Source organism: Pituophis catenifer, unplaced genomic scaffold, assembly GCF_029215685.1.
Source record: "Pituophis catenifer annectens isolate HBS135680 unplaced genomic scaffold, rPitCat1.0.hap2 SCAF_14, whole genome shotgun sequence".
Classification (NCBI taxonomy): Eukaryota; Metazoa; Chordata; class Lepidosauria; order Squamata; family Colubridae; genus Pituophis; species Pituophis catenifer.
Window position 1 is genome coordinate 14,958,878 of NW_027256894.1, and position 16,511 is coordinate 14,975,388.

At 45.2% G+C, this 16,511-nt stretch overlaps 1 protein-coding gene across 1 annotated transcript in view; it reads right to left on the reverse strand.

Annotated features, from left to right (window-relative positions):
- Positions 1-16,511, reverse strand: part of ADAMTSL3 (ADAMTS like 3) — a 171,168-nt gene continuing 154,657 nt past the window's right edge. Inside the window, 10 exon segments of the mRNA XM_070953816.1 lie at positions 1-454; positions 1,268-1,482; positions 3,819-3,928; positions 5,750-5,954; positions 6,726-6,918; positions 8,390-8,602; positions 9,888-10,001; positions 10,768-10,953; positions 13,047-13,175; positions 14,289-14,407. Of these exon segments, the coding sequence (XP_070809917.1) occupies positions 345-454; positions 1,268-1,482; positions 3,819-3,928; positions 5,750-5,954; positions 6,726-6,918; positions 8,390-8,602; positions 9,888-10,001; positions 10,768-10,953; positions 13,047-13,175; positions 14,289-14,407 (1,594 nt within the window). The 3' untranslated portion in view covers positions 1-344.

A 16,511-nucleotide genomic window follows, 5' to 3' on the forward strand; every position in this document is an offset into this window, starting at 1 on the left:
CCAACCTCTTCTTCAAAACTTCCAGTGTTGGAGAATTCACAACTTCTGGAGGCAAGTTGTTCCACTGATTTAATTGTTCTAACTGTCAGAAAATTGCTCCTTAGTTTTATTTCTTAAAAAAAAAAAAACTGTTGAAGTTTACATTGTTGGAAAAGGAATAAGGGAGCACAGGAGGAATCAGGGAGGGAGGGAAGGCGTTTTTGTCCAATTTATGAATTCATGCTATCAATTCAGTAAGCTCATGTCTTCCCTGTTGATCGTCTTCCCTGTCCTACAGGACAGACCAAGCCGAATGAAAACTTCTCCTCTTGATGGGGGCATCCGTGATCGCTTCCCATAAAAGACTAACCTCCTCCACATGACTGACAACACCTTTGCTTGTAGATGCCTACTGAGCATAACTTTAGATGCTTTACAGATGTGCAGTAGTGAGTGGTGTCCTTGCAGTCGCTTTCTGAAACATACATGGAAATGTGACAAAAAAGGGAAAAGTTTGTCATCACAATAAATGGCTCTCGGATGCTGAAGTCCTAAGACCGATATCTCCTGTCTGGCAAACACAGATGTAAGACCTACCGTATTTTTCGGAGTATAAGATGCACTTTTCCCCCCCTAAAAGAGGCTGAAAATTTGGGTGCATCTTATATACCGAACGTAGATTTTTCAAAGCTTTTTTTCTGCCCTAACGAGACGCTAACGAGTGAAGTGATTTTCCGCCCTTAGCCTGCTTTTCTCATTGCTTCTCTCTCCGAAGATCAGCTGTGCTTTAGAAGCTGTTTTTTATCCCCAAAGCTCAAAACCAGTGTATTAATGGGCTGAAGCTGACCAGACTAAGGACGCTAGCCAGATGAATACCTGGTAGGCAGATTTTTTTCCCCCTATTTTCTTCCCCAAAAACTAAGGTGCGTCTTATACTCCTGTGCATCTTATACTCCGAAAAATACGGTAAATAAAACAATATCCCTCCTCTTTTCTCTTTCTTTCTCTCTCTTTGCCTTGTGTGTCTTTTTCAAAACGACTGTGGATTTAATGTGCAGATTTCCTGGAGGCTCACTCACGAACAAGATACCTTAATGGATATTGATCCAGTCCACAGCGCTGTTTGGAGCTAACTTTTTCCCTTACTGCAGCCACCGTTTAGCAGAACGCAGATTTATCAAGTTCCTTCTACAGCTAATGTTCAGCCACACACCGGGTTCTAAGCACGTTTTGCCACAAGCAACGGGCAAGGCGAGAAATGGGTGTAAAGTGTTTTTTTTTTACATACTGTCACAAGAAGTGACATTGCAGTGTTTCCAGGTCGTGGGTCTCTTCTTCCACGCACAGAACTGATCCGCCACCAATCTTTTCTTTTTCCTGTGTACGCAGCTGACTTGCCGTGACTGGAAGCCACTTCCGCAGTCCACGGGGCATGGACGCCAGGGACCCGTTCGCCAATGCACATCACAACTTTCTGAAGAACAGTTTCTTCTAATGGACGGCCTGCAGAAGTGGAAAAGGGGGGAGGAAAAAAAAGCCACAGTTTGAGACTTAATCCAAGAGATGATAAATCCTCCCTTCCTGATCTTGGTTGCAACATAAGGCTTATCCATTCTCAGTATTCCACTACCAATAAAAGACATCGTTGGAGAATTTCCCTTTTTAAGATCTGGACTTAAACCAATCAAAGCCAGCTTCTCTCATCTCCCCAGTTCTTTGCAGTTTCTTTCCTGATAGGTAAAGGTAAAGGTTCCCCTCGCACATACGTGCTCTAGGGGGTGGTGCTCATCTCCGTTTCAAAACCGAAGAGCCAGCGCTGTCCAAAGACGTCTCCGTGGTCATGTGGCCGGCATGACTAAATGCCAAAGGTGCACGGAATGCTGTTACCTTCCCACCAAAGATGGTCCCTATTTTTCTACTTGCATTTTTATGTGCTTTCGAACTGCTAGGTTTGCAGAAGCTGGGACAAGTAATGGGAGTTCATTCCATTATGTGGCACTAGGGATTCGAACTGCTGAACCGCCAACCTTTTGATCGACAAGCTCAACGTCTTAGCCACTGAGCTACCGTGTCCCTTTCTTTCTTGATAATAGCCATCTATTTAGTCCCTACTATTCTTCAGCATGTGATAAGGTCTTTTTGGTCTCCTTTTTATTTTCTCCAGCTCTATTATCCTACCATACATTGGTTGAATTCAGATTATGCTAAATCGGTATACCTCACACCTTAAGCAATCATCTGGGAGTCCCAAAGGTGCTTTTCCAAAAGGCAGCTGGAGTTTCCTGGGTTTTTTTTCCCCCTGAAAACATTTCACTTCTCATCCAAGAAGCTTCTTCCGTTCTGAAGAAGACCAAAAAAAAAAAAAATCAAGAGAGTCCAGTTGCCTTTTGGAGAAGCAACATTGGGACAACCATGACTTGGGTGTTAAAGAATCTTCAGAATCATCCACAAAGTTTCTGTAGAGTGCTCATTCCAATAATCCTCCCTTATCTCAGTTCCAAATATATTTTTTTTAATTTTTTTTTTTTGCCAATGGTCAAAGGGATGTGAAAACGGAGTAGATCAAACTTGTAAAAATGGGAAATTGAGATAGAGGCATTCCTTTGTTCTGCCAGGCCGAGCTATCAATATAACAATTTTAAATTGGGGTATTTTAAATTTTTGTGGTTTTAAATTCAGCCGAATTTATTTAATAATTTTAAATTTTTAATTGATGTTTGTCTTGTGTTTTTAAATAGGCTGTACACCGCCCTGAGTCCTTCGGGAGAAGGGCGGTATAGAACTAAAATTATACTTATACTTATACTTTAAAAAAAGTATCTAGTCATACTTTCTAGATCTGGAATTGCAGCCAAATGCCCAGATGATAAAAAGCTGATATCAGAAGTATTCTGACTAAAGAGGACAGTTTTCGTAGGCTTAGCTTGCTCCTTCCGATGTAAAGATTTACAAATCCTTTGCTTTTTCATTGACAATATCGCTCCGCAAAGAGAAAGAGAGATAAGATCTCACTGAGGTTTAACAGATTGAACAGATTAACAGAGTGGGAAGGGACCTTGTAGGTCATCTAGTCCAACCCCCTGCTCAAGCAGGAGACCCTACACCATTTCTGACAGATGTCAGTCCAGTCTCTTCTTGAAAGCTTCTAGTGATGAAGCTCCCACAACTTCTGAAGGCAACTTCTGTTCCATGGGTTGATTGTTCTCACTGTCAGAAAATCTCTCATTTCCAGGTTGAATCTCTCCTTGGTCAGTTTCCATCCATTATTCCTTGTCTGGCCTTCGGGTGCTGTGGAAAATAGCTTGAACCCCCCCTCCTTTCTGTGGCAGCCCCTCAAATATTGGAAGTTGTAAATTTCATTCCACTGATTTAGGAGTCAGAAAGCGATAAAAGTACAGCATTTAGTAGCCTAATGGGACTGCTGAGGAGGAGAAATACGTGGTGTTCCCTGACTCATACCTTCCCAGTAGAATCTAGTGTCAGCGCTTCAACGCTGGCATAGAGAGCAGAGGAGAGAGAGAGATAAACTCTGAACTTTTGCCTGCTAAATCCCTTTGAAGTCGGGTTGTCGTGGAAATGGGGGGGGAGACATTCCTGGGAAATGACGAGACAAGGAGTCTGAAGAATGACTTGGAAGATAGCCAATGAGAAGCAGAGATTTGGGGATCGGAAAGGGAGGGATTGGGGGGCAAAAGGTCAGTCTTATCCGCATCGAGTCATGATCCGGTGGCTGTGCTCAATTAAAGAAAAGATTTCCTTAAAGATTGGCAGTTTGGAAATTCATTTATTTTGAGATAGCATCGAAGTCTGACATCTAGTGTAAGAATGTCACGACAAACCTTTTCTCATTATCACAGAGTGAATTCAGGACCGCTGATCCATTCTGATGCTGACACTGTATGCGACGGTGTTGTAATCCCACTCCGAGATTGATGCAACGTCCGGTGCACTGAGGAGGAGGCAGATAGCAAACAGCTCCCATTACAAAGACGAAGCTTTGCATTTACCCGTGCAAAATGCAGATTATTTGAACTCGGGGGGGGATAGCAGGCTTCCTGTCCGTGTGAATACATGCCCAGAAGCGATCTTATTAATCTAATTTCCCCTTGTGATTTGTTTTTAGACAGCAGGCGTGGTCCTACCTATTTACACCTCTATGAGTTTTGACAGTGTAAAGGGTAGTCAGCCAGCGAGCCAATGGCCCTTAGGGTTTGAATTCAATCCATCTATCTAGGCCAGTGATGATTAATCTTTTTGCCATCACGTGCCAGGAGCCGGGAGGGAGTGGGGGCCACACGCATGCATGCCCACACCCATAATTCTATGCGCCCCGCCCCTCTGCATTCAATCCCCCCCGCTCCTGTTCCTGGCACGTGATGGCCCGCTGTGCCCATTTTTTTCTCTCCCCAGGCTCCAGACCCTTTCTAGGAGCTTGGGGAGGGCAAAAATGGCCTCCTCCCCCCGGAGGCCCTCCGAAGGCCAGAAACAGCCCGTTTGCCAATTTCCGGTAGGACCGGAAGGTCCATTTTTTGCTCTCCCCAGCCTCCAGAGCCTTTCTAGGAGCCTGGGGAGGACGAAAATGTCCTTCCCCACCATCCACCGAGGCCCTCCGGAGGCAGGAAATAGCCTGTTTCCCTACTTCCGGTGGGCCCACGAAGCCCGAAAATTAGATGGCCGGCGCGCACATGCGCCCCGGAGTTGAGCTCACGTGCCCACCAATATGGCTATGCGTGCCACCTGTGTTCGCCATCACGGATCATAAGTTCGCCATCACGGATCTAGGCTGAATCTTTTGAGCAGAACAACAAATAAGACTGTTTTCTGTTCTAGTTGATCTTAGCCTAACATGGACTTTTTAACCTTTAGGGTATATTTCTCTAAATTAGTCCTGAGACTTGACCTTGCTTTAGTTCTTTAGTTCTGATTTATTTTATGGTCTTGAATACCAGTTTCAGCTCACATGGGGCAGATCAAGGCTGAGCAAGATTCCACCAGTGGTGGGATTCAAATAATTTAACAACCGGTTCTCTGCCCAAATGACCAGCTGGCTGGACGTGGTCATGGTGGGCATGGCCAGGGGACATGACAGGCAGCACTGAGCCTCCTGCACCCCCGTGGGAGCAAAACGGGCCACGGGGGGAACATGCCACCCCCTGTGCCCCATTTTTGGCCTAGAAGGCCTCCCTGAAGCCTCCTGGAAGTGAAAACGGGCCGTGGGGGGCCCATGCCGCACCCCCACACCCTGTTTTGGGCCTAATAGGCCTCCCTGCATTTACCTGGGAGAAAAAACGGGCTGCGTGGGGATTCCTGGAAGGGGCGGGGAGGGGAGGGGAAGGGAAGGGCGGAGCCCGCCAGCAATTTAAAAACTGAACCGGCTGAATCCCACCACTTGACTCCATTGAGCTTAAGATGCAAAATAAATGAAATGTCATCTCGGATACTTTCACCAGATGTATGAACAGCAGTTTTAGTCCCATGGAACACTGGGAATGGCTTTAGATAGGACTTGTCCAAAACACTCAAGATAGTCTATTCTGACAGGGAGTTGCTGTCGAGGTGTCGGGTGTTATTCCTAAAAACAAAGGCGCTCTAAAAACGACCTATATATCTCTTTGTTGTGATGATAATATACAACCCTGCACCTCTCAGTAGAAGAGGTAGAAATTAGAGAGGCGTGCATAGTTATTAGGCAATTTTGAGCCACCCAACTGGGACTTGCTGCATAGCCAGTGACAGAGGTGATAGATTCATTCATCACTGAATTAATTACTTGGCCCCAGGGATGAACCATCCATTCGGTACAAAAACGACCCACGCAAGGTTTCATTTCCAAAGGACGCTCTTGGTCTGCGCAAGCGCCCGGAGGCAAAGTTAAGACGCGCCGGTTGGCTTTGACTCGCTTGCAGGTTATTCGCCGGCGGTGAAATCCATGGCCACAGGAAGCAGAGCATTCAGACCAAGCTGTGGTTGCCCACCTGGAAGGAGAAGATACAAGAAAAAGAAGGGTGGGGGGGAATGAACCACAAAAGTAAAGGAATTGTACATATCGAGAAGAACGATACAAATTGGGCTATAGAGATGGTTAAGCTAACGATGGGCGTGTCAGGCTTCGAGGTCGTCTCAAATAAATTGCATTTCAAACAAAGTTCTTTGATAAAAACTCCCATTTATTGAGCACGACATTCTAAATCTGACTCCATCGGATCCATCCACTCCCTGCACTCATTGGCCATCTTCCAAGCCACTCTACCCCTAATCTACTGCTCCAGCTCAAAGGAATTTCCCCCCTCCCATCCCATCTCCTAGGGGATATTATCTCCAGGGAAAATAAGTAGGTGAAAAGTCAAACATCCCTTTCCAGATGCCTCCGCTTCTCCTTCTTATGTCAGCACTAGAGTAAACGCAGCTTGAAGTGCTGACATCGCACATTATGGAGAAAGGCTCCATTTTCCTCGGTTATTAGTTGAGATGGACAAAATCAACTATGACTTTTCAGGATAGGACTGCACATTTTTGTCAACTACTGGGGACCAAGAGCAGAAGGAGAGAGTTAATATTCTCATATTTTCTTTGTAGGTGTATGTAGAGCCTGGGTGGCACAGTGGTTAGAATGCAGTACTGCAGGTTACTTCTGCTGACTGCCAGCAGCTCGGCAGTTTGATTCTGATTCAGCTCAAGGTTGACTCAGCCTTCCATCCTTCTGAGGTCGGTAAAATGAGGACCCAGACAAACAAAAACGTTTGTACCTTGCAGGACAACCTTGAATTTGGCAGGACTGCGGGTTGTTTACGACTGGCTTTGGATGATCCTTACATAGTGACGCATTCACATTTTGATCCTTCATATTCACACATAGAAATTTCCGGAAGCGAATTCCCAAATTTCCACAAGTTGTTGTTGTTGAGCATGGACTCCGTTCACCAAGCTTCCATCGATATTCTGTCAAAGATAGAAATATATATTCCCAAATATATTTACTTCTTCACGATACAAGGACATGCCTTACTAGGACAAGGTGTGCTAATTACATCAAGCTATCATTTGTTTCAATCTATGATGCTGGTTTATACATATTACTAAATGTCCTTAGGACGGGGTCTGCATATCAGGCTAAGCCTGCTATAAACAAGCCCTATTACATCACTGTATGATATGCAAATCCAGATGGGTTTGGCTATGACATCAATCCCCTCTAGTTCCTTAGCTAGATCTAAAAAAAATAGAAGGCTCCCTCAACTAACTCAGGCCCTATGAACTCTAGCATTCTACCATTCTAGGATTCCACATATTCTACAAAGAATATGATCATACGCTAAGAAGCAAACTAAATACATAGTTAGGATCCTTTGCCCAAGTGTTATTTATTTTATGCATTATTTATTATACTTCTACGTTGTCCAATATGAGAAGTTCATTTGTTGGCTTGCAAAATTATAAGAACATTAAAGGGAAAACAAGGAAAACATAAACACAGCAGCATGAAATTCATTAATAAAAAAGGACTCACTGACTGATTGATTGATTGATTAACTGATTGACTGACTGACTGATTTACAGAACTTATATGACTGTCCATCTCATGCAGCGATTCTAGGTGGTGTACAATAAGCAATGAAAGACAAGATTGAAATAAAAATATCCTTCCCTCAGGGGCCAGATCAAGAACCTCCAACTCAATCACCATCCTACTCAGGGGTGAAATCCAGCAGGTTCTGACAGGTTCTGGAGAACCGGTAGCGGAAATTTTGAGCAGTTTGGAGAACTGGTAGTGGAAATTTTGAGCAGTTTGGAGAACTGGTAGCGGAAATTTTGAGCAGTTTGGAGAACTGGTAGTGGAAATTTTGAGCAGTTTGGAGAACTGGTAGCGGAAATTTTGAGCAGTTTGGAGAACTGGTAGTGGAAATTTTCAGTAGTTTGGAGAACCGGCAAATACCACTTCTGGCTGGCCCCAGAGTGGGGTGGGAATGGAGGTTTTGCAATATCCTTTCCCCAGGAGTGGGGAAGGAATGGGGATTTTGCAGTATCTTTCCCCTGGAGTGGGGGTGAGAATGGAGATTTTGCAGTATCCTTCCCCTGCCATGCCCACCAAGCCACACCATGCCCACCAAGCCACGCCCACAGAACTGGTAGTAAAAAAAAAATTGAATTCCACCACTGATCCTAGTCCAATGCTTAAGGGAAGAGCCAGATCTTCACAACCTTAAATCAGGAGCGTTGAACTATGGCCCTGTGGACTTCAACTCCCAGAATTCCCCAGCCAGCATGACTGGCTCAGGAATTCTGGGAGTCTACAAGTCATAAAGGCACCATAGTTCCCCACCTCTGCCTTCAATTATAACACTAGGAAGTACCAAACATTTAAACAAAAAAACGAAAATGTAAAAATGTTATCGGGGATCTTTCAACAAACCTTCCTTCTTGACATTTACCCAAACAGACAATGGCTTGACATGTGATGGAGCCCAGCATTTGTATTGTCCAGCAAACTGGTCAGAGGCAACGATGAATTCAAGGATGCGTCCCCCAACCAGAGTCTTGTGGCTGAAGCCTGAAACCTCTTCTATGGGTTGGTTTTTGGCAAACCAGCGAATTGTGTTATTTGCGCTAGGGTAGACGGGACAACCTAGAAAAACCAAAGGCATTTTTAGCCTTTTTCCCCCCAGAAAAAAACATCTAAAATTTGTCCCAGGAGGCTGCACGGAGGCCTACTAGGCACAAAATAGGGCGGGGGTGTGTGTGTCACAGGCACAGGGGCGGGGAGCATGCGGGGGTCACATGCACATGCAAGGGATATGCACACGTGTACGGGGGTGGGGGAGCACGGGGGTTTGCGTGCATGTGTGGGGGCAGGGCATGGGAGGGGTCACGTGCGCATTGCATTATGGGTGCAGGCACATGTGCACGCTAACGCGCCCACACACTTTTGGCATGCGACAACAAAAAGGTTAGCCCTCACTGCTATATTCCTACACAGTTCAGTTCCTGGGCTGCCATTTTTGGAACATCCTAGAACCGTGATGGCGAACCTATGGCACGTGTGCCACAGGTGGCTTGCGGAGCCATATTGGTAGGCATGCAAGCATTGCCCTAGCTCAGCTCCAGTGTGTCAGCGCTTCAACGCTGGCATAGAGAGCAGAGGAGAGAGATAAGCTCTGAACTTTTGCCTGCTAAATCCCTTTGAAGTCGGGTTGTCGTGGAAATGAGGAGGGAGGACATTCCTGGGAAATGACGAGACAAGAAGTCTGGAGAATGACTTGGAAGATAGCCAATGAGAAGCAGAGATTTGGGGATCGGAAAGGGAGGGATTGGGGGGCAAAAGGTCAGTCTTGTCCGCATCGAGTCATGATCCGGTGGCTGTGCTCAATTAAAGAAAAGATTTCCTTAAAGATTGACAGTTTGGAAATTCATTTATTTTGAGATAGCATCGAAGTCTGACACAGTGCACATGCATGTGCTGGCCAGCTGATTTTCAGGCCTTCTGGTCCCGTCAGAAGCCAGGAAACAGGCCTTTCTGGCCTCCGGAGGCCTCCGGGGGACGGGAGGGGAGGAAGGCTGTTTTCACCCTCCCCAGGCTCCAAGAAAGCCTCTAGAGCCTGGGGAGGGTGAAAAACTGGCCTACTGTGCTATCATGTGCCAAAAATGGGGGGAGCATGGGGAGGGGGTTGCACGCGCATGCACAGGGTGTGAGGTGCAGTGAATTATGGATGTGGGCACGCAGGCGCATGACCACCCTGCGTTCCCCCCTCTTTTGGCACGCGACGGCAAACAGGTTAGCCATCACTGTCCTAGAACCAGAAATACAGAGACTACCAAATAACCACAGATATGACAAGAATGAAACCAGAATGACCCCTTGCCTGCCCCACCCACAGTTTCAGGGCAGAGGTGATTATTTGGGACTACCATACCTATGCGTAAGGTATCACCAGAAGCCACCGTAACGTTGGTACCAATTCCAGATGCCATGAAAACACGTTTTCTTTTACTGTTAGTAGATAATCCGTTGTATGGTTTTCTTCGTCCTAGAATAATGGAGGAAATTATAGGAAATTATAGACATAAAACCAAGGAGAGGCTACTCAACGTTTGAAGGACTTCTTCCGTCCCTCTATTCTCGCTATGCTGGTGAAACCCATCTACAGGCAGGGGAATGACCGTAGCTCCTCTACCCTACCACCCATAAAATCTGCTTTCAGCACACAGATATGTAATAGAGAGAGCCAGTTTGGCCTGGTGGTTAATGCACCAGGTTAGAAACTGGAAGACCATGAGTTCTAGTCCCACCTTAGCCATGAAAGCTAGCTGGATGACTTTGGGCCAATCACTAGAAGACAGGGAGTTCTAGTTCCATTTTAGGCATCAAATCCAACTGGGTGACCTTGCACCAACCATCAGGAGGCTATGAGTTCTCGTTCTGCTTTAGGCGTGAAGGCCATGTCCAATGGGCCAATGACCAGGAGACAGTGAGTTCTAGTCCCATCTTAGGCATGAAAGCCAGTTGGGTGAATCCTACCCTCCAACTCACTCAGTCCAACTCACCTCCTAGGCTTGTTGGGCAAGGTCAAAATAGGAGAAAGAAGGAGTATTAGATATGTTTGCCAGGTTGAGTTGATTATAAAAAAAACCATAAAGGCAAAATAAGTATGTACTGTATATATGTGCCTGGAGCTTCACTGCACATGTCAGAAGTGACCCGCTGAGGTCAATGGAGAAATGCTGCTTGAAGGAAGCCAAGAGGTCCACCCCATGGGCTGCCCAAGGATGCCGCTGACCCAACTTTATACTTGCCAGCCAGTTGAAGAACGGTGGCTGCGGTAACATGTCCCACAGCATTGGTAGCCGTACAAGTATAAATGCCAATATCTTTGCCCGAAACATTGCCCAGGAACAAGAAGGAACTGTTAGCTATGGGGAAAGCAGAACTTCTTGACCAGCTCTCATTTTTGAACCACAGAATCTCAGGTTGGGGAATACCTGGGAGGCAAACGCAAGACGTATTTAAAGGTTAATGTTTAATGCATTCCAACTGAACACCTTTCCGATTTGAAGCATCTCACCACATCAACCTGTCATAGGATTTGGCATGTTTTAAGTAGGGACATTAAGCATCTAAGACAGAGGTGGGTTTCAGCAGGTTCTGACCAGTTCTGGAGAACCGGTAGCAGAAATTTTGAGTAGTTTGGAGAACCGGTAAATACCACCTCTGACTGGCCCCGCCCCCATCTATTCTCTGCCTCCCGAGTCCCAGCTGATCGGGAGGAAATGGAGATTTTGCAGCATCCTTCCCCTGGAGTGTGGTGGGAATGGAGATTTTACAGTATCCTTCCCCTGACATGCCCACCAAGCCATGCCCACCAAGCCACACCACGCCCACCAAGCCACGCCCCCAATGCCTATACCAGAAATCAGAGGTGGATGAGCTCTTGTGTCCAGAGGTGGTATTCAGCAGGTTCTGACCAGTTCTGGAGAACCGGTAGCGGAAATTTTGAGTAGTTCAGAGAACCGCTAAATACCGCCTCTGACTGGCCCTGCCCCCATCTATTCTCTTCCTCCCGAGTCCCAGCTGATTGGGAGGAAATGGGGATTTTGCAGTAAACTTCCCCTGGAGTGGGGTGGGAATGGAGATTTTACAGTATCCTTCCCCTGCCACGCCCACCAAGCCACACCCGCAGAACCGTTAGTAAAATTTTTTGAAACCCATCACTGATAAGCCTAAGAAGGACATACAGTGGACAGTCAAACAACACAAGAACTAAGACCAGATGCATATTAATGCAGTCATCTTCTTTCACCAGTAGATGGTGGACTATGCCTGTTACAAATGGATATTATATATATATATATATATATATATATATATATATATATATATATATATATATATATATATATATATATATATATATATAATTAAAAAGATAATTAAAAATGTTTTTTTCTATATTGAAAATTTTGCAAGATGGATAAACTAATTGTATTATCACTTTATGATTAATATGGACAGGTCCATTATGATTATTATTGAATTTCTACTTAAAATTAACTGTGCTCGGGCAACATGCTGTTCAGATAGATATGGAACTTTTTATGTTTATTAAAAAGAATGTATCAATAAAACATATATTTTTTTTTAAAAAAAACCATTGCCTATTCATGTCCTATGCCTCAAATTAATTTCTAGTCTAGAATTGCTTAATGCATTGTATGCCACCCTGAGTCTCCGGAGAAGGGCTGCATATAAATCAATTTTTTTTAAAAAAATTGCCTTCATCCTGGTCCTGCCAACCTCTGACATCACCAGATGTGCTTCTGGGCTCTTCATAAAACTTTCAAGCCAATGACACTTGTCTTGTATGAAGGGCTTCACACGTACCAGATTAGAGGGCTGTGCACTGCTGTGGATTCAGACTCCAAAGACCACTTTGAGATTTGAGGGAGCATCTATCTGCAGCTTCTTAAACCAAGCACGTTTTAAATAGAAGAGGCATCATAAAAATGCATGTTCTCCCATTCATTTCTCCAGACTTTAACACATTCTTTTGACTTTCGTGGGCTGCCCAAAAGGTATGATGGACTACTTGTCAATCAGAGGTGGGTTTCAGCAGGTTCTGACCAGTTCTGGAGAACCGGTAGCGGAAATTTTGAGTAGTTCGGAGAACCGGTAAATACCACCTCTGACTGGCCCTGCCCCAATCTATTCTCTGCCTCCCAAATCCCAGCTGATCAGGAGGAAATGGGGATTTTGCAGTAACCTTCCCTTGGAGTGGGGAGGGAATGGAGATTTTACAGTATCCTTCCCCTGCCACGCTCACCAAGCCACACCTACAGAACCAGTAGTAAAAATTTTTGAAACCCACCACTGTTGTCAATGCTGGCCCAGAATGGGAAGTGATATGTGGAAAAGGGATAAAGTAAAATAGAACAATAAGGTTGGAAAAGACTTTGGAGGACTTCTCGTCCAACCCCCTGTTCAAACGGAAAACCTACACCATTCCAGTCTCTTCTTGGAAAACCTGCAGTGATAAGAATGGCCGCAGTTTCTGACAGTTCAGGTGGTTTAGCCTTACCTTTGACTGGACATTCCAGCAGAATATTTGTCCCCGTTCTGGCTAGGATTGTACCTCCAACAGAGACAGACAGATTCCGAAGCTGAAAACTGGCAATATTTTTTTCAGAGGACAGTATAGCTGGAGCTTCTGCGAGGGAGAATCAGCGGGGAGAGAAATTAGTCCCAGAATTCTGCCTTCTTGTCAGACCCACTGAGAGACCCTCAGGATGGAATTATGTGGTGTCAGAGATAGGAATTTAGCTGGAGACAGTTGCTCTATTTTTGCTTATTTTCATCACCTGCATGTTTTTCCCTCTCAAATTATGGTAACTATCGAACTCCAGAAAGGAATGGTTACAGACCTTTGGGGGAAAATGTTGCGTGCAAATCCCCTCACGTTTCATTTAAATGAGAAAATGAGTGTTTAAAAACCATCCCCAAGAGTTATTTTCCCATTTTCCTTTGACTAATAGTAATAATTTCTCTACAGTTCTCCAAGTTAGCATTTCACAGAAATCAAAAACACCAAACCAATTCATGATCATTGAACAGAGGCCAGGTGGGTCTATGTCTTATTGACAGATGATTGATGATCAATACAGTAGTGGCCAAAATTGTGGAAACCTTTTGGGAAAAGTGTATTTACTAAAACTAGCTAATAACACCACTTTTTTTTGGAGTAGTACCATAAAATGATATATCAATGGAAAAATAATTTAATGAAGAATGTAATGCAATAACTTTTATGAAGGATTTGCTATTAGAATAGCAGTTACAGTATAAACAAGAAAAGTGAAACACACAGAAAAAACGAGATATACAAAAAATATCACCATAGAAAAAATGAGATATACAAAAATTATCACCATGTCAGTTAATCCTTAGTTGGGGTAACCTTTAGCATGAATGATGGCCTTACAATGTCTCCCCATGGAGTGAACCAAGTCTTTTAGTTCTGCAGCTGTTCTAATGTGAAACCAAGATTGAAAGATTGCTTCTATTAACTGGGTTTTATTGTTGGGTCGCTTCTGACTAACAAGTTTCTTTAGTCGGCTCCATAGATTTTCAATTGGGTGAAGATCTGGGCTGTTCCCAGGCTATTCCAGCAGTGGAATAGGATTATCTTGAAACTCCCCCCAAAAAAGTGGTGTTATTAGCCATCAAACCTCAAAAATACACTTTTCCCAAAAGGTTTCCACCATTTTGGCTAATAGCTAATTTGCAAATAGCTAATTTGCAAATTGAAGCACCGAGTAATTACCTGCGTAAAACAGTGCCATGTCTTGAAAAAGTTCATTGTCCGCTGTGCAACGATACACCCCCATTTCTTTCTCAGTAGGGTTCAAAATCTGGATTTTGCCGTTGGCTTGGAAAGTCACCCTGCAAAACGTTTAAAAGATAAGATTTAATCAATAGAAGTGAATACAGTTAGTCCTTGTCTTACAACCACAGTTGAGCCCAACTTTTCTGTGGTTAAGTGAGACATTTCTTAAGTGAATATTGCACCCTTTTACGACCATTCTTGCCACAGCTGTTAAGTGAATCGCTGCAGTTGATAAGTGAGTAACCTGGTTGTTAAGTGAATCTGGCTTCCCATTGGCTTTGCTGGTCAGACGTTCGCAAAAGGGGATCACGTAACCTCGGGACACAACGGTCATAAATATGAACCAGTTGCCAAGCATCTGAATTTTGATCCCATGATCATGGGGATACTGGAAAGGCCATAATGGTGAAAAACAGTCATAAGTCACGTTTTTCAGTGCCGTTGTAACTTCCAACAGTCACTAAATGAACTAAGGCAAGGATTACCTATACTCTTCTCCACAAACTGTCCGAGCAACTGAAAGTCTGTAGAGATTTCTCACTCATCCAGGTCATGGGTGTCCCAAAGGTGCTTTTTTCAGGAGGCAACTGGATTTTCTTGTTTTTTCTTTGAAGACGTTTCGCTTCTCATCCAAGAAGCTTCTTCAGCTCTGACAGGATAGTGGGGAATGGAAGGATTTATATTCCCTGCAGACAGCTGGTAATTTATGGCCCTCTAAAATAGGGGTGTCAAACTCAAGGCCTGGTGGCCAGATCTGGTGCTTAGATTTGGCCCGTGGGGCCGCTCTGGAAGCAATGAAGAATCAGACCGCAATGCCTCGGCCAATGAAAATGGAGCTCGGGAGAGCTGCGTGCGGCCCTCTCAATCTCCCTTTTCGCTGGCAGAAGGTTGCAGGAGGCTGTCGCAGCTGGAACGGAGCTTGGGAGCCCATTTTCGCTGCCCACCACAGGCGCCCCCGACACGAGTGATGTTACGCTGGCCATGCCCACCTTGGCCACGCCCATTCTGCCCCCCTCCCCCCGAAGTCAAACACAACCCTGATGTGGCTCTCAATGAAATTGAGTTTGACACCCCTTGCTCTAAAAGGATGCAAATGACCAGCTGTCTGCAAGGAATATAAATCCTTCCATTCCCTCACCATCCAGTCGGAGCTGAAGAAGCTTCTTGGATGAGAAGCGAAAAGTCCTCAAAAGAAAAAAAAAACCCCAAGAAAGTCCAGTTGCCTCCTGAAAAAGCACCTTTGGGTGTCCGAACAACTGTAACGAATAGACCCTCCGCATCACTCTCGCAGTTGTCCTGGATCATCATGAAAATATATACAAGACCAAACACACACTCTGTTATGGAATTTGCTCCTCAAACAAGAGGCATACCCGTTGTGTTCATTCAGGAAAAGTTTGCCTGAGATTCAGCATGAATCTACATGTCTTGATTGTTGCTTTGATGTTGTGTGTCCTCTGGCCTTTGCTGCAGGTTTGTTCAGCGTGCCGCCTGGCCAGGTTTTCAGAAAACAGTTCTCCACCAGAAGCGCCTGATCTTGCCAAAACCCTAGCTTGCCTTAGCCTTTTCATTTCGGCATCGATTCTTTATCTGCCCTTTTGCTTTTTAATTGTATAATTCAACGTGTACATGTAGTCTAACCGGGGGTGAAATTCAAAATTTTTCCCTACCGGTTCTGTGGGCGTGGCTTGGTGGGCGTGGCAGGGGAAGGATATTGCAAAATCCCCATTCCCACCCCATTCGGGGGCCAGCCAGAGGTGGTATTTGCCGGTTTAACTACTCAAAATTTCCGCTACCGGTTCTCCAGAACCCGTTAGAACTGTGATGGCGAACCTATGGCACGCGTGCCACAGGTGGCACGCGGAGCCATATCTGTGGGCACACGAGCATTGCCCTAGCTCAGCTCCAGCGTGCATGCGTGTGCCAGCCAGCTGATTTTCGGGCCTTCCGGTCCCACCGGGAGTCGGGAAACAAGTCGTTTCCGGCCTCCAGGTGGCCTCTGAGTGGGTGGGGAAGACAGTTTTCGTCCTCCCCAGGCTCCAAGGAAGCCTCTGGAGCCTGGGGAAGGCGAAAAACAGGCCCATCGGGTCATTGCGTGCCAAAAGCAGGGGTCGTGCAGGGGGGGTCATGCACGCATAACCCCCGCTTTTGGCACGCGAT